Raw genomic sequence first — 24,323 nt, 5'->3', positions numbered from 1 at the left:
CCTTCTTACTCAAGGGCCAGAGAATTTGCTTGCTTGCAGCAAGCCCTGGCTGAGGTGATCGATGAGCTGAAATACTCAAGTAGAAGCTTCTTCCAGAATGTTAGAGACAGCAGCAAATCACACGTGTAGCCCTAGTGGTGGGGAGTACCGGGCGCCAGAGCCAGCAGAGCAGGGTCTCACCCTGCACAGCCTCTTCCTCCCAGGTGCAGCTTCGTTCTCTGATTGACATTCTCTAACTTGCCTAGCCCACAGGGACAGACTTATCCCCAGTAGAAAGGGAGGAGAAAGACTCACGGACAGAAAGCATCCAGCACATGGTAAATCAGGAAATGTTGATTTCTTGTTTTTTGATGTGTGTGTGTGTGTGTGTGTGTGTGTGTGTGTGTGTGTGTGTTACCCAGGGCCAGGACTTTTTCACTGAACTACATTTCCATCTTCTTTTGGAGACAGGATCTTGCTAAATTGCACTGGCAAAGCTCAAACTTGTGATTCTCCTGGTTCAGCCTTTAAGCATATTGGGATTATACGCATGAGCCACCACCCCAGCTTAATTTTCCTGCTTTTTCTTAAGTTTAAAAAAAAAAAAATATATATATATATATATATATATATATATATATATATATATCAGACTGAAAAACACAACAAAAACCCACCATGCCTCCATTGTCTGTTCTTGGGATTTTTTTCTATTTTGGGTTAATGAGGAGCCCAGAGTCACACTGTGTAGGCAGCCACTGTCGAGGAAATTGCGTAGTTCCTGCAGGGAGATTTATTATGTGGTTCAATGGCCTGCGACCAAGCAACCCAATGGACTCAGGTCAGGGCCCTGGGGTCCTCTCTGCAGCTGCTCCAGAAGATGGGGCAGGTCACTCTTGGTACACGATCTCCTTGCTTATAAAGTGCATAGGTGATTTCCAAGCCCTTGCTGAACTGCGGCTGGAGTGTGTCCTCTGTTGTGACAACATGTGGAGATTTTGAGTAAATGTCTTATCTGTGTACAAGCACCCTATTAAAAAGCAGCAGAGAGGATGCAGACTAAAGAAGTGCCCCAGAATTGGTGAGATTTACTCACAGGGTACCCCAATTCTGACTTCTACACCCTCTAAGTTTAGTGGGCAAGTTCCCCAGTCCTGAGCACTTAAAGCACTCTAGAGAGAAGCTTTAGGCATAGATACCCTAATCTTTAGAAGAATCTAGGAGGTTGATCTGGTAGACTAGGCCAGGAATTTCAGGGAAGGAGCCCGAGAAGCTACAAACAGCACTAGTTGCCTGGTGTAGGGGCTGGCATACTTTTTGGCTTCAGTATCCTTTGAAGACCGTATGAATTGATATAATCATAATTTGAGTCATTTAGAACAGGATAAGAGAGCTGGGTGTGGTGGTGCATGCCTGTAACCCCAGCACTGAGGCGGCCGAAGCAGGAGGATTGCCACAAAGTCAAGGCCAGCCTGAACTGCATAGTGTAACTCTGTCTCAAAAAGACAGACAAGAGTGAAGTAAATGCAGAGTTTATTTTTGAGAGATTTTCATTAAACAGTGAAAAAGATAAAATTTTGGAGCTTCCAAGCATGAAAATGCTCGGGTATCTGGAAAACTTAGCTATCAGGAATGGTTGCTGAGCATGGAGCTGCTTTTCTTGGGACGACACTGAGCCAGGGCCTTCGATTAAGAACTGTTACTGCTTCCCACTTGCTGTGCAAGTCAAGCAGCTCATTAAGTCAAGGGCTTGCCTCAACATGATCGCGTTGTGTTTACAGTTTGTCCTCTTTAATTCTGGTTAAGTATGAATATAATAAGGCAGTTTAAAAATCGTATTTTAGGCAGCGACCATACCTTTATCTCAAATGAAACTCTAATTGGAATCGTTACCAAAGAAGAACGTTAATTTCCCCTTCTCCACTGCATCCTCCGTCATTGTTTTTGAAGCAATAATGAAAAAGGAGCTGGCCAAGAGAACTGCAGCAAGCAGAGGGAGAACCCTTCATCCGCGCAGCGATCACGTTTCTGGTCGTCTTTACCAAGCAACGAGACATGCACAAATAAAGAAACAAAAGCTTTACCTTCCATAAAGTGCCTATGAGAATGCGGGCAGTCTTTCGTTTTGAAGCTCAAAAACACTGTGGCCAGGTTTCCCTCGGGTTTCCTGGCGAGGCAGATGTTTCTGGTCTGTGATCAGCTCTTGCTGCAGGGCCTCACTTTGCCTGAGATTCCCCAGAATTGTGATTTTTTTCACTTGAACCAAGAAGACTGTCAAATTAAAGAGAAGAGTACCTAAGGACTCCTGGGTTTACTTCTAATGAAATGAGGGACAAAACTAAGCTGAAAAGTTAAAGAAACGTGGCTCCTTTTGATCTGTGGGTTGTATTTTCTCAACTGCTTGCCTTTTCTTGGTCACACCGGGAAAAAAATTATACAGACACAGAATTCTTAATTACTTCTAGAGAAAAAATGAATGATAATAGGAGTCAATTATAAATACCTTCTGTGTGCCAAGTATTCCATACATATATTCATTGTAACGTAAACCGCTCAGTAACCTTGCAGGGTAGGTATTATCCCATTTTAAAGATGGGAAAACCTGGACCTAGAGAGTTTAATAAATTGCCTGAGGTCGCCCAGGTTGGAACTGGCAGAGTAGGAATCACGCCTAGATTCATCACATTCCGAAGGCCGTATTCTTTCCATATTCCATCCCGCTGTTACATTCCACTAGGTTCCAGCCTTTTTCATCTCCATGTGCCAGGCACAGGATAGCATGCTGTCCATGTTCTATTGTGAACCCCGAAGCTAGAGTTTTTCCAGTTTTGTGGATGGGAAAGAACTCAGAGAGGCGAGTGTGTCTGTCAAACCAGGTAACTACTAAGGGGAACCTGGGTTGTCTTCCCCACAGCACTTTCTCCCTTAAACATTCCGCTTCCCCAGATAAGCTCCTCTGATAACAAGGCTTCCTTGTGTGTTATGCTTTCCAAAGCCCCATCCATTCTAGACGGTTGCACTGAGCTGGGGGGAATGTCTGACCACTGGAATGAGTGGTACGGGAGATGTGCACAGGAATGTCCAGGGGTAGCCGTGCTCCCACACAGTGACCACCCTCCTCTGCTGTGCATGGAGAACACTCTGCAGGTTCACGTCTCTGTGCAGAGGCCCCCCATGCCAGCACTCTGCCCCCTGCCCGTGTGCCATCTGCCCTGACCGCCCACTTTCCCTCCCTCGTCCTCTCCTCTGACTCTTCCCGCTGCCTGGTTCCGTCTCTCCCAACCCCCCCTTTTCAGTCACAGTCTTCTCCTGGCAACTACCTGTCAGAATCCTAATTGTCTTTCAAGTCCTGCTGGAAATCATCTGATTCAGCAAGCTTCCTAGAAGTCCCTGGACACCTTTCTCTCATCAGTCCTGCAGTATAAACACCCCTGCCGCTCCCACCAGGGCCTCCCTTCCCAGGAGCACTGGAGGTTGAGCTGCACTGTCTGGAGGGAAGACCCAGGGCAGGCTCCTGGCCAATGCCCAGGGAGCGTTTCTTACATTGCATGCATGTTGTTTTCTCCAGAATACAAATGTTGAAATGAGATCCTTTAAAAAAAAATAAAAAGACTAGGTCAGTTTGAGGAATTTCTTTCTCTTCCTAAGTCCACATTAATCATCCTTCACATTGGGCTAGTTCCAGTATTTGCAAATTGGTATCTACATCGATTGTTCCAAATTTCCAAGATTGCAAGTTAAGCTGACCAGTGCCAGCCGCCTTCCCACCTTAACCAAAGACTGCATTTTAATTTTTGTTTCTAATCATCTACATTTGGTACATTGTCCATGATTTTTTTGAAATTAGAAGCTTATGACTTTTTAAAGATATTGCCCAGCTTTTAAGTGCCAAGGATTTCGCATTTGAATACATTTTAATTTATTTAAGGATTCGTAAATTCTTCCCTAATTTAGCCAGATTTCTTTTTTAATACTCCCAGGCAAGGAATTTATTTATTATGATTAAATTCTTTTAAAAATAGAAGTTAAAACAGTACTAAACACTACTTAATGTGTTCTCTCTTGCCACATTGCTTTCTGTGCCTCCTAAGAGCCTGGTTCTGTCTTACATGTCTAGACCATTCCATGTTTCTCTAGCGGGGTGATCTATGCCACTCAGTCACTGAGTATTTCTTGGCCACCTACTGTGTGTTTGACCACTGTGGAGGTGAACACATAAAGATAAGCACACTGATGCTGCCCAGCCCAGCTGAGAAGCAGATTTATGGACCCCAAGGACAGAAATCACTTAGCTGGCAAGGAAGGCTTCCTGGAAGAAGGTGGGGTGTGGCCCGTGCCCAGGCTGGACACAGTAATGGGCCACACGGACTGAAGCAGGAGCCAAGGTCAGGGGAAGGAGACGTCTGCAGAGCACAGGGCCAGCATCTGAGCAGGGAGCGTGTGCAGGGGACAGACAGCACAGCTGGCACAGCTGGTGGGAGGGCAGAGGTCAGCAGTGTGCACGCATCAGAACTGGGGAGATGCTTGCTAGGGGAGGGATAGGTGAAGCAAGGTTCCCATGCTGGGGACCCCGCCCCACCCTGGCCACTGGCGTCCTCCTTCCCTCTCCACGAGGGCCAGCCCTGCTTGAGAGTACACTTCGGGAGTATGCCGGATCTCAGACAATCTGAGCCCTGAAGAGAGTGAGCCCAGATAAACCCCGGGCCAGCATCTGCTTCCCTCGGCTCTATCACCTGTTTCTTGGCACATTAACAAGGGCGGGCATGCAGTGGGAAATAAATGGGCAGTTCCGGCTTTCCTGCAGTTAATGGGTTTGATACCAAGAAGTCCAATAACAAGTGGGGAACTGCGCTGTCTACACAGTAGCTAATGCTTTACTGTCTTCGTGCCTCTCCATGGAACATTCCTCAGTGGTTCTGATTCATCCTTTAACCTTCTGACACCAGCTCCAAGGCTGTCTCCTCAGGCAGAGCTTTCCCCGCAGGCAGGGTCCCCTTCCTTCGTGGGTGCCCGCGTGCTGCCCTGCCGTCGCCTGCACGGGCTGCACGGTCACGGCCGGTTTACTCCTGCCACGCTCCTGTCCTGTTTGTAGGCTCAAGGGCCTGGGTTCCTTCAGTGACCTGCTGCTCTACCAACCTGGGTTTTCTTTTATTTTTCTCCCCAAAAGCCATTCAGCTTTCTTATAAACACTCCCATTTTTAAAGTACTGAAAAAGGAAAATATGTAAGTATGAAGATCAGATGCAGTACACCTGGGTACTTTAAGGGTTAGTAAAATACCACCCGTGCGCAGAAGCAGGCACAGTGCCAGTGACCGCCGCTCCCAGGATGCTCTCAGCTGTGTGTCAAGTGCCCCTTGAGTTTGTTGACAGCTGTGCTGCGCACTGTGTATCCATGAACAGTCATTCAGATAAACACAACAGGTAACAGCTCAATTGTATTTTTTCTTTCTTTAACTTGATATGAATAGAATCATAGTTTTCTGTGACTGTGAATGTTATTGTCTTGGCTGGGGCTGTAGCTCAGTGGTAGTGTGGGCTTAATATGTGCAAGGGCCTGGGTTCATTCCTCAGCAACCTTCCCCAAATATTAACATCCTTGCTCTTTAAGCTTTAAAATCCTGTAGCTATTTAAAGCTTGCATGAGTATTTAAGAGCACAGAAACATTCAGCAGCCTCCTTAGTCAAATTTTAATGTTTTACTATAACTGTTTTTTTCTTTTTCTTTCTTTCTTTTCCCAATACTGGGGCTCTTTATATTCTTATTTTTATTTTTATTTATTTATTTATTTTTGAGACAGTCTTACTAAGTCACCCAGGTAGGACTCAAACTTGCAATCCTCCTGCCTCAGCCTCCCAAGGTCCAGGGACTGTAGGCATGTGCTACTGCACCCAGCTTGATTTTTTTTAAAGAAATAGCATGACGCTATGCCCCTCCCTAATCCATCTCATCCCGCTCTCTTTCCCCCTAACTACCAGAGGTAATTACTGTCTTTCATGGAGTCTTCATGTTTTTATACTTTTATTACACAGACATTCATAATAATATGTGCATGTTTTTAAGTTTTATAAGCATATGTTGACGCCTTCATCGGTAACTTGCTTTTCTCACTGAATCTTGAGTCCTTGAGATTCATGTGTGTTGCTCCTTGTCACTCTAGCTCATGCCTTTAAACTGCTGTGAGACATTCCCTGGGAGAAATCCACCACGGTGTATTTATTCACTGTCCGCGTGGTGGACATTTAAGATGGCTCCAGTGTTGTTGTCACAGGTGATGCTGCATCTTCCGGTGCACACATGGCAGGCAGCTTCTTGGAATGGAAAGGCTGCCCATGTGCCTTCATTTTTACTGTGCTAGAGGTTGTAGCAGTTTACATTCTGTCATGATGGAGTGGAGATTGCCAGGGTTCCACTTGGGTATGGTCTGGTTTTCACATTTTTGTCAATCCAGTAGCTATGAAATGGAATCTCCTGTAAGCTTTATTTTCCGTTTCCTTCATGCATTCCTTTAGTTGAGCATTTATTGTCTGTCATTGTCACACACTGTGTGAAGTGCTGGAGTCCTGAGCTGCTCCAGAGCCCCTTCCCTTTTTGAGCTCACAGTCTTCTGCAATGATTTCTACCTGGAAAGAACCACAGAATCACTCAGGGGCCAGGCTGTCTGCAATGATCCTGACTTAAACTGGTACACTTAGTCTCGGTTCATCCAAGTGGGCGGGTGACGGAACCCTGGCTCGTTATTGGCCAACACTACCTTTCATCTTGAAGTTCTTACAAATTTATGTGCACATTCCATTGGGTGTTGAAATGATTAATATGTGTCTGTAAAGAACCTCAAAAGCAAATGCCAACCAGAGGATAAGCAAAGGGAAGGTTTCCTAAAACCTCAGCTATCCAGGACAGCCTGAACCTGGAAAGAAACAAGCAGCAGAAAAAGCAAGAGGAGGAGACAGTCTCAGAACAGTGCCTGAGGAATATGGCAAGGGCTCCAGCCGCACCCTGCACATGAGCACAGTGTGCACGTCTGCGCACGCCACCAGGTCTGCTCAGGGCCAGCAGCAAAAGCATACCCTTTAGACATGGAGACACACGGGGAGCAAAGCAGATGAAAGAGGAGAGAGAGAGAGAGAGAGAGAGAGACAGAGAGAGAGAGAGACAGAGAGAGACAGAGAGAGAGAGAAGAAGAGAGAGAGACAGACTGAATGTGAGGGCAGAGTTGGCCTTGGAAAAAGGGGATTTGCTAGATAAAGGAATCAAAGGACGAAAAGAGTGTAGTCAGGAGCAAACAGTGTGTCATACCTCAGTACCCTGGCACCCTCACCATGCTGCATTCATGGCTGTCATCTCTTAACAGCAGTTCGAGACGTGTGGGCTCCGAGGTAGGTGGCACTTAGGCATTGTTAACCCTGGAGGCCATCCTGCAGCATGGCCTCTTCATGTGTGCAGTGTCGTCAGGAAAAGGCTAAATTGTATTTGATGTACCCACTGAGGTGTGGGTGTCCCCAGAGTTTGGAGAGATTCCCATCCAACAGTTAAAATAGAAGCACCTGAACGCTTACACTATAGTTAGCAAGATTTCATAAATGTGACACAGTACGTAACACTAGATGGAAAAGAACAAAACAGCTGGGAGGAAGCGGGAATGAGGAAAAGCGTGAGCGTTTACTTAGCGCCTACCCAGGTTTTGTTTTATCCTTTCAACAAACACAGAGGAATTACTCTCCAAATTTTGCAGATGAGAAAAATCGGTATTTAAAGTATTTTGGCCATGATGCCACCAATAAACCAAGCCGGTTTTGTTCTGTTTTTTTTTTTTTAAATCTAGCTACAACGGCATATAATGCTCTATCCTTCCACAACAGGATTTTTGTAGCATGTACAGCAAGCTTCAGTTTGATACTGTTAAAACCCCAGAGATAACCTGTTCCCAGGATCCAGTTACACAAAAGACGGTGAAAATCTGAAACCAGTGTAAACCAGTAAAAAATAAGGCCAGTTTACTTAGCAAACTCCAATACTGTTCACTCTCCCCTGGCACGGAATGAAAGATAGCGACGGTAGAGGAGGCAGTATTGGATTTTTGCCACAGTACTGAGGTACATGTTCGTGCCCGGCAAGCACTGCACCGTGAGCTGCACGCCCACTGTTACTGCGGGGCGAGGTCTCGCTGTGTCCCCGAGGCTGGCCCCATCTCAGTCTCCTCCTGCCTCAGCCACCTGTGAGCTGGCCGTTTGTCTTTATTTGTTCTTTCCTTTCTTTGTCTTTCTTCCTTCCTCCCTTCCTTTCTTCCTTTACTCATTTATTTATATTTGCAGCACTAGGGACTGAACCCAGAGTCTTCTCACTGACCTACACCGCCAGCCCTCGTTTACTTTTTATTTTATATCTTTATTACTTTTGGAGTCAAGGTCCTGCTAAATTGTCCAGGCTGAACTTGAACCTGTGCTCCTGCTGCCTCAGCACCCAAAGTGCGGGGATTACAGTTGTGCACCACCATGCCCAGCTACGTTTAATTTTTAATGCCTTCATAGGGGTATGTTGACTTTTCTGCTTCCCATAGGCGAGTATTTTGATTGCGTGGTGGTGAATTTTCTCCCAGTTGGAAGCCATGTGTCTCACAGGTCCTGAGTGTAGTTGGTGCGATGTGGACGTTCTTCCAGGGGTGCCCTGGGAGCGAGCTGTGTACAGTGCGCTCCGAGAGAATCATACAGATGGAATCACCAGTGCAGGCCAGGTCAAGTGAGTCCGGGAGCGGTTAGCACTGCTGCAGAGGCCTGAGAGCCGGAGCTGGGGATGCACCCAGCCACACCAGGCGGGTCCGTGAGGACCTTCCCTCCTAGCTGAGAACATGTGAACACCACGAACAGTGCGGACAGTCTGAAGACGCACAGTAATGGCTGGCTTGTGAATAATGACAGAAATATTTGATGATGTGACTCCAGGGGAAGCAATTTTGGTTAACCCCTCATTTGTTTGGCATTTTCAAGGTTTGAACTACTCCACAAAACTGGATTTTCCAGACAAGTAAAACTTTCCTATTTATATGTCTTGAATGTTTTTTAACCAGGCTTGGTGGAAATATTTCTGAAAGAGATTATACAGTTTTTCTGCCTTCTTCAACAGAAGGTACAAGAAATAACATCTCCTTAGATGTCAGTGCCTTCACATGTAAGTCTGAGAAGAGTTAAGACTGACAGGCATCTCACAAAACAAGAAGCAGAGTAGGCAGTTCAAGCAGTGATCAGCTCAGCAGCCAGCGATGCCACGCTGACCTCATAGTCACAAGATGGGTGCCACAGCTCCAAGCCTCAGGACTTCACATGACAGGGTCAAGGTTGGAATGAAGTAGGGAATTATTCTTAGACATGGCTTTAATCAGACAGGAAAATATTTCTCAGAAGACCCCTCACCAACTTCCCCTCAGGTCCCATAGGCTCAAGTGAGTCAAATTTTCATGTTTTGGTTTACAAAAATGTAAGAGAGCAGACATCCAGCATTTGAAATTCTGGGTGGAAGGAAGGCCTCCACCCATATGAGAGAAAGATGGAAGGCTGGGATACGCCTCAGCGGCACAAGCGCCTGCCTAGCAAACACGGGGTCATGAGTTTGACTCTCGGTACCCCCCAGTAAGAAAGTAAGAAATGGAGGGAGGGAGGAGAAAATGGCTTTTAGGTAGGCAACCAGGGGTGTCTGCTACAGTTACGAGGATACTGGGGTTCACCTGTGTGGGAACAGCACGAGGGCTGGCTGGGATGTATAGAACTTTTGTTTCTTACGTTGAATGGCACCAAACTGGGTTTCTTTTGCACCTTGTCCACCTGTATTCTCTGCTCTAGGTTGCTAGCTGTCATTACTTGCTTTTGAAGTATCTTGTCCTCTCCTGACCATCGTATGTTTTGCTGTTTTCTGGAAAAATCATATAAGCAAGCCTCTTAGAACCATGACTGAAATGTCCTGAGCATCTAACAGGCTGTCCTGTGAATCCAGTGGTTCATGTGACCTCTGGGCTGTCCAGAGCTAATTTTTCCATTGTTTCAGTATTTGGAGGAGCAAGGGCTTTCTAGAGAATCTTAGGGACTTGGGTGCTGCCCTCCTGGAGTCTTTTTATGCTGATAGAACAAGCCTTTAGGGTCCAGTGCTCTACAGCAGTCTACCTGCTCTCCACGGATTGGTGGACAGATGCCAGCGGCACACCCGTGTGTTCAGCTTCCGTCAGAGCAGGAAATCCCAGCAAGCGCCGCCAGCTCTGGGGCTCGACCAGTAGAATTCATCCTCACAGCACTGTCGGGAACAAGGCTTAAGTATGGCCACTTCTCCAGAGTTGGCAGAGCCCTGGGACCCACTTGATTTACGACAATTAGGCTTGGGTAGTGTGACTTGTTCCAGCAAGTCATTGAAAGTCTGTTGAACAAGTGAGAGCCGTCCCTTCCCTGGATAGAAAGCTGACCAAGAGTCAGTCTTGGCGTGCAGGCCAGGAAGTAGAAAATGACTGATCCGGAGGGAATGGTTCTGCTCCAGGAGCCAAAGGAGTCAGTAGGTTGTGCAGAAGCAAATTATCTGTGTGCGGTATTAATACTGGGAGTCCACATTGCTGCCAGCCAGACAGGAGCCCTCAGAGCAAGTGAGCTGGTTGAAGGCCTGAAGTACTTGGCTTATTATGCATCAGAAATCAGAGTTACATGGGCAAAAGTTAGGGACAGAAGCTTTTATTTTCAAGTTCTCACTAATTTATACCATTCAGATGATTCTTAAAAATGCTGTTTTTCATAAATATTATAGTTATTAAATCATTCTATTTGTAGGACTTTTTTTAAGAAAGCACCTTTTGTTAACTGTTGACTGACATAGGAAGAATATAACTGAGTTAAGTCTAATGAGATACTTGTTTTTTTTATTTTCTCATACGTAAATTAGCATGTAGATTACTGACTTTTTTTTTCTCTGAAGTGCTCTGTTCCTGTTCCCTTAATAATCCAGTTTACTCTATATGTGAAAAAAGTTCGAATTTTAGTATTGGCTTCTTTTATACTCTGTTAGCCAAATCTCTGTGGAAAAAGTCATGTTATCAGTGCTCCTTTAGGATTATAGTACCCACATCCACATATAGTTTGTTGGCTTGTTTATTTTTTAAATTATGACACCCAAATGTGTTGGCACACACCTGAAATCCAAGCATTTGGAAGGCTGAGGCAGGCGGATCATGAGTTTGACATCATCTTGGGCTACACAGTAAGTTTGAGGCTAACCTGGGCTACATGGTGAGACCTTGCCTCAAAAAACAAACAAACAGAAAAGCTCAGAACAACTCATTCACTTAGGTAAATTAATTACATTCACATCTAAGTTTGTTTTTTATGCTAAGTGGGCATTTGACTAAAAGATAGTTCAGAGATAGGTAGAAAAATTATTTATTTAGCATATCAAAATAGTAATGCAAGCAGTCCATTTCTATAAAATAAAATACCAACCAAGGAAAGACATAGAGTATATTTTGGCCAGGTGCAGTATCATCTGCCTACAATTTTACCTACTCAAGAGGCTGAGGCAGGAGGATTGCTTGAACCCAGGAGTTTGGGGCCAGGACAACATACCAACATTCTATATCTTGGAACAAAAATTTTTAAAGAGTAATTATACTCCAAAGTCCAAAAAAGCCAGTAGCTTGAAAACCCCGTTCCTATGTTTTATATTTGGAAACTTGTGTGTATTTTAACAATTACAGGTAAAGGTAATTCATATGTGATAAACTTTTTTCTAAAATTAAGCAGAGGATATTAAATAACTAATCAGCAGAGATAGAAGAAGTTTAGAAAGCAGTATTTGTTGAAAGCAATTGAGGAAGTTACAAATCAAGCTTGGTAAGTGAGGGCATCCCAAAGGGTTTCTGAATTTCAGATTTGGGTTAGTCTTTTTCCTGTTTTGTGGTGCTCCCGTATGCTGTGAAATCTCTGCCTTGGCTTGAATAGATAAGTATTCAGCTGCCGTATTGTGGCACCTGACAAATGTGACTAAAAAGTGGACATTCACAGTCCTGCCCCTTCCTTGGTTGTAGCATGATTCATCTGTAGAAACCCCCAGCAGTGCTGACTCAGACAGCATCATAGTCCAGGGTGCTTGGAGGCCCTACCGACTGGAGGGTTTTTGTTCCTCAGAATTTTTTTTCTTTTCTTTCTTAAAAATATTGGCTACAAACCTAACTTTCCTTCAAGAAATGATGTTCGTGCTTAGTGGGCCTTGTCTAAGATGATGATAGATTTATAATTATCTAGTGTATATTAATATATTTACCTCATGTAGCCAAAAAGATTAACTCTGTTACTTCTTCACATGGAACTTCAGCTTACTAAAACATAATTATGGCACAGCGAGTGAGTTACAAGCAGGTTCTGCCAGATCCTTTAGAGGAAGAGGACACATTGTCATATAGTAGAAGCCTAGAATTTGAATCCTGGTTCTAGACTTGACTCTTACCCTGCTTACTATGACGTGAACAAATTCATCCACCCTTTGCTCATCTGTTAAATGCACCTGGTCATAATAATGTCTCTTTCATGGAATGTTAATTAACAAACTGTAAGTACTTTGAAAAGCTAGAAATTTCTGTATTTCTTTGTTATTTTTGACAGTGTGTCGGTTCTTTGCCCAAGAAATAGTTAACATTCACACAAACATGTTATCTGCCTTAACGTGTTATGGAAACAATTTGTGTTTTTAATAATGGCTTGCTTTACCTAAAACTAGCAAATTATTGTATTTTTTAAAATTTAAGTTTTAAAACCCCAAAATGGAAAGCTGAAGCACTTAAAGCCCCTGACTGCAGAGAGCAGGCGCATCACGGTGCACAGCAGGCGTACGAGGGCTCAGCTCCGCACGCCTGTTGCCTTCATTAGGGAGCTCCCTCTGATTCGGGAGCTAAAAATACATGTGGTAACACATATGGAAAAAATGGAAACTGCTGAATATCAAAACCCACTGCTTGATTGGAAGCAGCATGATAACTTTATTTTTTCTGGTGGTCTGGTTGCTGCATCCCATACAGCGGAAAGATTACCAGCTACCTTTGTTGTGTGTTTTGTCTGTTTTTGTAAAACAACTTCCGTCCCACCTCCTCCATTAGATTATAAATGAGGAGCACACTGCCAGAGTCTACAGCATCAGAGAGACTTAAAACAGTGACACAGCCCGCTTTGGGAATGAAAGTTTGGATGTGGGGGCTCGAGGGCGTTTGAGTGCGGGGACTCCCCACCCCGCTGCGCGGGCTTCCGTGCCTGCTCCGCGGAGTGCTTCCAGCGCTGCACCTCCTGCTCACGCTCTTACTCTTGCACGTGCATGTGATTTGCCCCCCTGAAGATCCTTCACTTTTGTATTTCCCTGGCTCCACAACTTTTATCTAAGCTTCAACCAATAAAATGTTTCCAAATAGTGTACCCAACATTCTGCTTTAAGAAAAACAAACAAACAAACAAACAAAACCTTAAGCTGTGTTTAGCACTAACTTTCCTTTTCTTTATCTTTTCAGTTGATCTGCCGCTGTTTTTTCCTCGAGATCAGCCAACTCTCACGTTTCAGTCCGTCTATCATTTTACCAACAGTGGACAGCTTTACTCCCAAGCCCAAAAAAATTACCCATACAGCCCCAGATGGGACGGCAATGAAATGGCCAAAAGAGCGAAGTAAGTGAGTCTATTATTATTTCCTGCAGAGAGGAGCGTTTTGTTTGTCTAGTCCAGGGTTGGCAGGCTATTGCTCGCCAGCTAAATCCTGCTTATTTTTGTAAACAAAGTTTTATTGAAACATAGCAACACCCATCTCTTATCATCTATGGCTGCCTCCATGCCATAATGGCAGAATAAGCAGTTGCAACAGAGACTTTTAAAGCAAATTTACTTAACTATTTAATCCTGTATCGAAGCAGCTTGCCGATGCCCTTATGTAGTCTTATCAGGAAAAAAATGGACCTAAATCTGAAAATGTTTTTCCATCCTACTGTCTCTGTTGGTCCCCCAAATTGGCCATCACTGCCTCCTTTTCTTTTTTTGTCTTTTTCCTTTTTATCGGTACCGGGGATCGAACTCACGACTGCCTGCTTGCAAGGCAGGCGCTTATGCTGCTGAGCTAAATCCCCAGCCCACTGCCTCCTTTTCTTAATAGATCGTAGAATTTATTCAGAAATCTACCTCTGTTCAAATTGAAAAAGAAGTGCTAAATAGAAAGTTTAGCTGTGGATAAGTGGTATTGAAAATGTTGGCAGCTACTTTCCTGTGTTTTTTAAACAGGAAATTTATGGTGACAGTAAAAAATTATCACTTACTGGTCAGTAGGTGGATTTAGTCACTCCTCTCTTTTATGGAGTTGAAGCTCTTTGAATTGTATCTCTCATTACATGTCTGTGGTGTATTCCAAGTCATTGCCCATTGTGGGACCTGCATGTTTCTTGACTGAATAAACAAATACATGGATTGTTTAAACCAACTAATACCGTAGAAGACATGCTCTGGTGGGAGTTAAAATTGGCTGCTATTTGGAGTTTAGAGGTACATCTGTTGATCATAGACCTCCAAGTATGAAAGGCTCTTACCTCAGTCATATGGAACAGATAAAGAAATACACTGAGTTTTTATGGTGGTTTGTTTGTTTGTGTGTTTATGTTGGTGAGACCTCGGTATCTGGAACGAAAGTCTTCATAGATCATGACCTCCTAGACTGAAACGCAGTGGACTGAAATGTTAGTTTCCACAAATAAATATTCAGTGGTGTGTGGTTATTACTCTATCACTGTAAACAACCGTATGCTCGCACCTGTGATCCCAGCTGAGACGCTCCGATGAAGACTGTCTGTTCAGCATGGTCTTGGTTTGCTCAGCCAGTACTTACTAAGCACCTACCATGCTCCAAGGCGAGCTTTATGCTCCATGATGAGAATATAACGAATCACAAATTGGAAATTGTCGACAGCCTAATGGAATATGTAGCCCAGCAGGGGAGATCAATCAGACCAAGCCTCTGACAGTTTCTGCAGTGTCTGCTGACCAAGTCTGACCTTCCGGGCCGCAGTGCTCTGGAGTGGGAGGACGCCTTGCTCTTGCCTCCCCCCCCCCCCCCCGTGATGCTCCATCCCCCGGGAGGCCTTCATGTGCAGCAGGCTCGGACTCTTAGATGACGATGCGAGCGTGTCTCTCTAGAATCCCAGTCACACTAGCTTCGCGCACTCTCTGAACCAAAGCAGCGAACGGCAGCGTGCCCGTTTTCCTCCTGTTTCCCCTTCACATCCATGTCCACAGTGTCTGAAATTCCGTTTAAGGAAAAAAAGAACAGAGTGCAACTGCAGCTAGAAATAATGATGAAGACTTACTTATCTCTTGAAATACAGTTTTAAAAGGCATTATACCGCAAGCTTTGTGTTTGAAGTATTGCAGTCATTCAATTTTCTGGGCTTTCCCTGTGTATACATAGGCTCTGCCCTTGGAAGATGGGCCGTTATTTGTGGTATGTGCTGTGAGTCTGAACCAGACACGTCTTTATGGTTTCCATGGCAAAGCTATCTTGGTGTCTGTGTGTGTGTGAGTGAGTGAGTGAGTGAGACAGAGAGAGAGAGAGAGAGAGAGAGAGAGAGAGGGTGTTTCTTAAGTAGACATTTTAGTGTGTATGAACTGAGTCTTTAAAGAACTGCAGACCACAGCCTGTGATTTCAGTGCAGGAATACTGTAAGTGAAGCCTGTTTATCTTAACAGATTGGTTCAGAGTTTTAAGAGACATTTGCTTTCTGTTAGCACCAGTCTAAAGCAAACGTCTAAAGTAACATTAAAAAATCTGCTTTCTACGATAGTGTAGAGGACTCCACTTTAATAAGAGAGAAAGCCAGCAGCTCAGGCTAGCAACAAGAAATAGTATCAGGCTCCATTCTTCAACTGAACTGAGTGCTGTTAACTACAAGGCTGTGTCAGGAGGCCACATGATGGGTAAACACAGCCAGAGAACTGTCCCGAGCCACAGGCTGGAGGTTGATGGAGAAGCTAGATAAGAAGGGCCCAAAAGAGAGAGAGGTCAAATGCAGCCCTGCTTATACGCCCTGTTTCTTTGTCCTGTGAGAAGGCTGTATGCAGTGCATAAAAGGCTGTAATTCACTTGGGGAGCCCTGCCCATGACATAAACACCCGAATGGCTTATGAACAGCCCCTCAGCCCGCTGAGTGAAATCAGCTGTGAGCACAATTCTAAACATGTGAATGCAGAAAGGACATTTCCTGGCACTGGCCAGGGCTTTCTGTGCCGTGTGCTTCTTGCTCATGGTTATCCAGCACATTCTGTTTTTCACAAGTGAAATACCCTTTACCGGAAGAGCACGGGCGCTGGGGTCATACATGTCCCAGTTCCTGTTGCACGGTATAATCCTATAAGCTCCGAGACCTTGGGAAGGGCGCTTCACTTCACTTTATTCTACACAGCAGGACTGTACTCCTCCCCACGGGGCGACCTGATGACCAGGGTCAGCTGCTGAGTTAACACTGGAAGGCCCTGGGGTTTAGCTTCATCTCAGGGGCCACATAGTGCTTTGGAATCTCTTTTTTTTTTTTCTTTACACCTTTGTGTATGTTTCCTTAACCAAATCATGAGTTCTTTGAAGGCAAAGACTTTCCTTATGTGTATTTTTAATTGCAGTATAATTTACATATAATTTACAATGGAGTGGAAAGATTGTTTTTAATGAAGAGTCTATAACTTAGAGTGGTTAATTTAAAATCCTTTGACTCTACAATGGCGTGAAAGCATTACACATTCAATCAAAACCATACTTCAGATTTTGTATTTTGATCCTTACCTGAGCTGAGTGATGCTTGGTCTGATTCTCTTACTGCTCTCCGTGTCCTCTGCTGAACACTGGTGCAGCTGCAGTTCCTGGGGGAACAGTGGACACTCTAGTGTGGATTATGTTCTATGTTATGATGTTCTGTGGTTGAGGTATGTAACTTTTTCAAATTTATAGTGGATTTATTGGCATATCACCCTGTCATATCTGAGTTGTGTGTGAATAATATACGTACATATTTGGGATTCTTGTCTTGATAAGTTGGTCTTCCTGTCATTAGGAAATGTCTATTTGTGATAATCGTCTTTGACTTGAAATCTGCTTTGCTTGAGGTTAAAATAATTACATCAGCTTTTTTCTGTATAATTTTGTATGGTTTTAAATTTTTTATCCTTATTTTATGCTATCTGTGTCTTTACATGTCAAGGAAATGCTTTGTAGGCCTTGTTTTTTAAAATCTAGTTTGATAATCTGGGCCTTTAATGAGTGTATTTGGTTAATTTATATTTAATATAATTAATGAGCTCACTAGGTTTAAGTCCTACCATCTTGCAATTTGTTTTTTAATTTCTTCTGTTCTTCTTTTCTGGTATTCTTTTGATTTATTAATATATTTGAGTATGCCATTCTATCTCTTCTGCTAGCTTTTTAGATGTACCTCTTTGTGTTATATTTTAATTATTTATACATTAAGAATATATCTTTGGGGGCTGGGGGTTTAGCTCAGTGGCGTAAGCACCTGCCTTGCAAGCAGGCAGTCGTGAGTTCGATCCCTGGTACCGATAAAAAGGAAAAAGACAAAAAAAAAAAAAAAGAATATATCTTTAAGCTATCACAGCTATCATGAATTAATATCGTAGTGCTTCACATATACATAAAAACCCTAAAACTATGTACTTCTTTCTCTGTCCTCAGGTAGCCCTCGTGCTATAGTACTCATGCTTTACTCTTACATATATTATACCTTCCACAGTACATCGGTATTGTTTTGACCTTTATCATTCAACTGGATTTTTTTTTATTTTGAATAGAATAAAACCAAATGAGACAAAACAAAATAGAGTCAATCAAAACAATCAAAAACATGGTACATGACTTAAAAGCAAAATGTAAGGAGATCAATAATGGCTACCATAATGCCTCTTGTTATCTTCAAAAGAGTTGCCCATATCATCAGGCATAATAAAATTGAACAAAACAGTACAGAACAAAACAAATAAAAACAAAACATTGGAGACATTACAGTTCTTCAAAAGAAGATAATAGTCCAACCAGAATGAGTATCCTAGTGTATCTTCTTGTCTTCACAGTAGTTGCCTATACCATCAGACTTGATACTATCAAACAAAACAGATTTGAATAAAATCAGTCAAAATAAACTAGTGAAAGCAATACAAGGCTTCAGATCAAGCTAAAACTAAATCAGAAGTGGTTACCGTAATAGGTACTGCTGTCCTTGGAGTAGCTGTCCATGTCAACATGTCCATGTCATGGCTTTTAAGAAATTTTTTAAACAAAGAAAAATTGCATTCCATCTTATTCTATGGTTTCCAAATAAAGTTAATATGAGATCATTTCCTCCCCAAAAAACCCCACTTATTTTCAAATATGTTCAACAAAACAACTGAGGTCATACCCAACACGGGAGTCGAGGACACCAAGGAAAGACAACACCCGTGTGCCGTGCCAGTGCCCCTGCCCTCCCTGCGGACCTCACCACGTACAGTGCAGCCTCATCCCTGCCGTCCTGTGGAGACTCGTACTGCCCTCCATTAAAAGCAGACAAAACCCTCAGGCGCAGAGAATTAGCTGACTTTCTAAGAGCACACTAGTCGCTTCTGTAGAGTCAGGGCTCAGCCTCCACCCTCGGAACTTTCTGTACCCCAGCATCCTGGCAGACAGATGCAGTGCCTCACTCTCGGTGACTTGTCAGAGACTTTTTGCTCAGAGGCCTGGCGCTTGACCCACAGCCAGGAAATGTACATGGCAGTTAGCAGGCCGACTCCAAAACCATAGCACCTGGGTTTAAAGCTGTTCTGTCACTAGCTGTGTGGCTTCGGGGAAATGTATAATCTCCTCAAGTCTTGATCTGCTTGTCTATAAAATAGTGAAGCTCAGTGTAGAAGCTTACTGTAAGTATCATATAGGGTATACAGTTTTTGTGTTGCTAATAACAAAGTACCTGTGGGGTGTCCATGTCTTCTCCTGTTATCAATCTCTGATATTTGTATCTCCAACCTGTAGATCCAGATTTAAGGTAACTATTTTATTAGGTCATTTTATCTCTTTTTCTTAAAGTCATCTGTATCATATAATAAACCACATATCACTTAAATATTACCAAAATTAAATCCATCATGTTCACAGTCCTGGAAAACACAAAAAGGGTGGGGAATTTGGGGGATCATTTTAGGATGTTTCCTATTGCATGAGGTAAAGTAGGTAAATTGTCTAGCATGGTCTGGGATATGCTGAGCATGTAATAAATGTTAACTACAAATATCTCATCCCTTGAAGGAAAAAAGATTTTTAATTAAAAGACGCAGAGTTAACGTTAGTCTCTTCAGATGAACCCAGTAACAGATCCTGCGGCTCCAGTGGGTTGATCAGAGAGTCAGCAGTTCTAGGCTGCCCACCCATACATTTTGTTTGTTTGTTTGTTTGTTTTCTTTCTGATACCAACACAGCCAGTTTGAAAAGCAGAAAAATCCATCCTGAGGTTGCTTAATCTACTTCAAACACTTTCAAACAAACAATCAAACAGACAGATACCTTGGTATCTTAAAAGATTGGAGCAGGTGACTGTTTTGTACTTCTTTCTAGTCTAGGAAATCTATGAATAGATGGTGTGGCGTTTTTCATGGAGTTCATTGTATAAAGCATTAGGTTGGATCCTAGAATAGAATTTAACCCTAAACCACCTACTGAAATGGCTTGTTACATATAACATCTATTAATATAAAAGGAATCACTAAAGAATATTTCAGAAATAACTCTTCGGTCCACACATGGGAGTAATTTATCTTGAACCCTCCAAGTATTTGTTGTTTCTCTTTTTTCCTCAAGGTCTGAAAGAGATAACCGCTTTCTTATATAGAAGCCTGTCCAGGGCTGAGGACATCCTTCAAGGGTAGAAGGTAGCACAGAGCCCTGCGTTCAATCCTTAGCAGCTTACAAAAAAAGAAAAAAGAATGGAAGGACAGAAGGATGAGGAGGGAGAAAAAGAGGGATGGAGGAAAGCACAGAAAAAGACTGTCTCCTGGTCCTCCCTGAACAGACCTTAATTTTCCATATATTGCTCCTCCCTATACACACTCTTTACCTGTCATCCTATTGTCTTTGTAGAATAATCTTCTCTTTTAAGGATTTTTAAAAATCATTCATTCTGGACCAATTCAATTATTTTTCAGTGTCAGCGCTCTAATATTCCCAAAGATCGACTTTTTCTTTTTCCCTCCAAACTTCTCATTAGCTGCCAAATGCTTTAATCCAGCCTCATGTGTTGGGCCTCTAAATAAAACAGCTAAAAATAGCCCTGTTTCCCTTGATTGAAGAGAGGGGAGTAGACGTGTCCAGCCAGTTTGCACCCGTCCTTACCCCTCCCACTCGGAGCCCTGGGCCTCTGTAGCGCACAGTGTAGAAACCCCAGTTCTCTTGCCCTCACAGCATGCTGGAGCCCTGAGACCTGAGAATCCTTTCGGGGCCAGGATACTTACTCCCGGAGTGTAAGTGGTGGAGCACCCACAAGGCACCCTGTGTCTGTTGGGATCGAGGTGCAGGGCCTGGCCCGTCCGTCAGCCCTCCCTGTGCCTGAGCTGCACCAGCAGTGGACCCCAGTGCCCTGCGTTTCTCCTCACTCCTCATCGGGAGAGAGAACCCTGGGCAGAGCTTGGTTACAGTCTCCTCTCCTCCGCTCCCTCTCTTCCCTCAGCTCTCCTCTCCTCTTTTCTCATCCTCTCTCCTTTTTTCTTCTCCCCTCTTTGCTCCCTGCTCATCCCTATCTGTCTGTCCACCATTGCTGACCCCTCTTCCTCTCTGTCCACCCGGACTCACTTCCCGTCCTGTTCCTCCCTCTCCCTATCTGTTCTCTGGAATTTCCCATCTGGAAGCCAAGGACGAGGTGTCCACCATGAAGGTAGAAATTGTGGCCAGCTGTGATTGCTCATTCCCTGTGTCCCTGTGCAAGAAGGGCACTGTGACTGGAGCTACTTGGGGCGGGGGGTGGGGAGTGACGTGGGCAGAAGGCAGAACTCTGAGGTGGGCAGAATGCCCCTGCTGGGCTCCCAGGAAGTTGTGCCCCAAGGCACATGAGGGATCAGACCTCAGAGACAGAACCTGTAGCCCAACCACAGCTGTGATTCATGGGCTTTCTTTTTTGTCTTCTGTTTTGCCCCAAGTTTCCTAGGAATAGTTCCCTTTTTTAAAAAAAATCCCAACCACATCTCAGCTGAACTCCCCTTGGGAGAGCAGAGGGAGTTTTCCAGGCCCAAGCCAACACAGCTTGGGCTGCCCAGGCCCCGCAAGAAGACAGCAAAGGGACCAGCTCCTCCATGAGCTGACAGAGGACCCAGGGAAGGCTCAGGTCCCGAGGCTGTCATCCCCAACACCTACTATTGTGTAAGCAAGCTGTCTCGTCCCTCCTGGGCTTTTCCTCACAGCGTTTAGAAATACAGAAGCTGCAGAGAACAAAGAAAACTAAATGCAAGTAAGATGGAATGAAGGAATCTCGAACTCACCGAGAGAAACCTTTTGGAAGCTATCTTTAAGGGAGTTGAGTAGTTTTTTTTTGTTTTGTTTTTTCTCCTGTCAAAGAAAACAACAGAGATGGGGAGGAAGCCAGCTCTGCCTGACATTCAGGCATCCTCTCCAAGTTGCATGGGTCAGAGAGAGTATCGTATTTACTCAAGCCTGAATTAGCTTCATTAAAAGGCCTGGTCATCAGTGACTGCTCACCCAGCCTCTCCCTGAGCAAGCCACTCTCCACCCACTGGCCTTCCGAGAGCCCACCATGCCTGGCACGCGTGCTCCCAGCTCAGCTCTCTCCCTTAGAAACGGAGCAGCTCAGCCCACTCCGCAGGGCCCTTCCACCCGCTTCCCCAGGCCCGCCCTCTGCGCTCTTCTACAGCTGTCCTAAGGATGGGACCCTCATCCGTCCTACTTTCTCAGTGGAAAACACTTGGGGATTTATGTTCTGGCCTCAGCCACACAAGGCAGAGGTCGCGCTGAACTTGGCTTGTCAGGAGAGGCCCGTGAAAGAGAACTGGAAGGGCAGCGCGTCTTGGCCAGGGAAATTCACTTGGTTTTGTTGTTACTCGGCTCCTGAGTGCTCAGGCTTGGATTCCAGTGATGCTACCTCGGTCATTGGGGAAATGTTTTCCTCCATCACTACACCTCCTTGTTTGTGAGTTGTGGTCCTAAATTTTCTTTCTTGGAAAAATATAAGTGCTTTTCAGAGTCAGAAAGGAAAGAGTAGAGAATCTGGTTTTGTATTTTTATAGTACGTCAAAGAGTAACATTTAGTAATAGAATCAGAGCTGTCTTTCACTGCTGGAAGGTGAGTTGCAGAGCAAGTAAAGAAGATGCAACGAAGGTTGGCCAGAAAACAGGAGACCAGGGTCTCTTCTGGGCACATGATTAATTTCCCGTGTGGGAGAGACGGGGTTACTTTTCTGGGCCTCAGCACCCTCATCTGAGAGCGCTGGGACTGGTAGCGCTCCGGCAATCACTAAGTCTCTTGCATTGCTGGGATTTTAAGTGAAAAGCACATTTAAGGTAGCTTAGCGTACTTTTTTATTCATGTTGAGAAATTTCAGTCTCTGCTGCCAGAGGTCAGACAGACATTGAAAATCTTACTGAATGGAAATTAAGGACGCCCTGTACGTGATGCTTTTTGTACCGTCTGCATCTGATATTTATAGAACACTTCAGCTGTGGAACGTGCACGCATATGCCCCGAACACACACCCTGTAAAATAATTCTAGATGCAGAACATTTTCAGATGTCAAGTTAAAACAGCTTCCTGGAAATTAGGCTTGACTGTTGAGTGTGCGTGTCGGTTCCTGACAGGTGCCACCAGGGCTGCTCGGGGCTGTCGTGGGTGACGTGGAGCCCAGCCAGGGCGGGAGGGCCATGCTGCTTGCTTCTATCACTTCTCATTAAGGCATGAATTATAGAGAAAAAAAGAGGCAGCATCAGGGCCATCTATTCTGTGCAGATCGTAATGACAAGCAGAGGCCTTCCCCCTGCAGAATCAGGTTTCTCTCCTGCCTGTTGTCACATCATCCAGCCTGTGATAGGGCCACCTTGAAAACGAACTGATCCATGCCTCACTGAGGTGGAGGACTGAGAACAGTGGCCAGAGTGGCAAGTAGCCATTGGAGCATCACCCTTTTCAGTGATCTGCAGAGTCCACGTGCAACAGCAGCGCTAAGCTGGATGACCAGGAGCAGTGCCTCTGGGATGATAAGCTTGACAGTGGGGACGTTTCAGAATGCAGAACATGGAAAGCACTTTACAGATGATCTAGTCCGGCTGGATGCGAATATGCTGAGCGTTGACCATTGTGATGGAAGCAAAATGAAATAATGGATAGAAAGCTCTCATTTCATTTCCTAGAAGTCCATGCAGTACCAGGATGAAAGCCCCAGCCCAAGCCACCTCCGATGGCCCACCTTTGCTCTGCGCTTGCCTGCTTCCTGGCTTCCAGGAGCAGCACAGTGGGGTCAGGGCTGGAGGTTAATGTGCCTGCGTGGTTGTGCCCAGATAGCCCTCCGAGGAGCAGCTGGGGGAACCTTCTGTCTAGGGGCTCACCAGGAGGACTGGAGGCTGCTATGCCTGTGGGGAAAGCCCCGTGTGTTCTTGAGTAGAAAGAGCTCTTCTAAGACCCAAAGTCCTGACACATTTTGAAGAGAACATAAAATGTCCATGTGGCATAGGACTCCTTATTAAGGTTTATGAGCAACAAAGAGGGAAGGAGGAGGCCAAAGGCACAGCTGTCTGGGAAGAGGGCAGAAAATCCCAGTGACTCCTATCTCCCAGGCTGACACTTAGTCATGCCTGGTGGAAAATGGAAGCCAAGAAAGCAGAAGTGAGGTGAGGGCACCTGGGGTAGTCCTGAGTCCACAGTCCCTCCCGAGGGGAAAAGCAGTTTGCCTCGTGGGCCGCGGGTGGTCAGGGCCGAGCTGCCTGAAAGAGGTGCTGTGGCCATGGGGAGGGCAGGCTTCAGAGCAGCAGCGCGTGTAAGAAGTGAGGCACAGCAGGGATCTGATCAGAGGGCACCTGGGAAGGCCGCACCTCTGTGCAGCTGCGGCTTTCATGAAATCCACTGAGAAACATAAAAGGGCTCGCCATGTACAGAGCACGTCAGAGCCGCCCAGGGTCATCGCGCACGCACACGCACACGCACACACACAGGCACTCACGGTTGCTGTTCTCTGGATCCTAAAACTCAGCTACCTATAGTTTGAAGAGCCCAGCTACAATTCCTGCTGGTTGATTTCTGGAATGGTCCATCACTGCTTGAGATTCCATTCTAACAA

General features: G+C 44.8%; 1 protein-coding gene across 3 annotated transcripts in view; it reads left to right on the top strand.

Annotated features, from left to right (window-relative positions):
- Babam2 (BRISC and BRCA1 A complex member 2) overlaps positions 1–24,323 on the top strand; it is a 383,627-nt gene that overhangs the window by 341,491 nt on the left and 17,813 nt on the right. For all 3 annotated transcript variants that reach the window (XM_063230452.1, XM_063230445.1, XM_063230442.1), the window contains one exon: positions 13,498–13,651. In XM_063230452.1, coding sequence (XP_063086522.1) covers positions 13,498–13,651 — 154 coding nt within the window. The remainder of the gene's footprint in view (positions 1–13,497; positions 13,652–24,323) is intronic.

Source organism: Cavia porcellus, unplaced genomic scaffold (genome assembly GCF_034190915.1).
Source record: "Cavia porcellus strain 051 isolate PalLab524CR breed Dunkin Hartley unplaced genomic scaffold, mCavPor4.1 scaffold_1, whole genome shotgun sequence".
NCBI lineage: Eukaryota > Metazoa > Chordata > Mammalia > Rodentia > Caviidae > Cavia > Cavia porcellus.
Note: the sequence above shows the minus strand (reverse complement) of the source record. Positions and strands in the feature narration are given on the sequence as shown.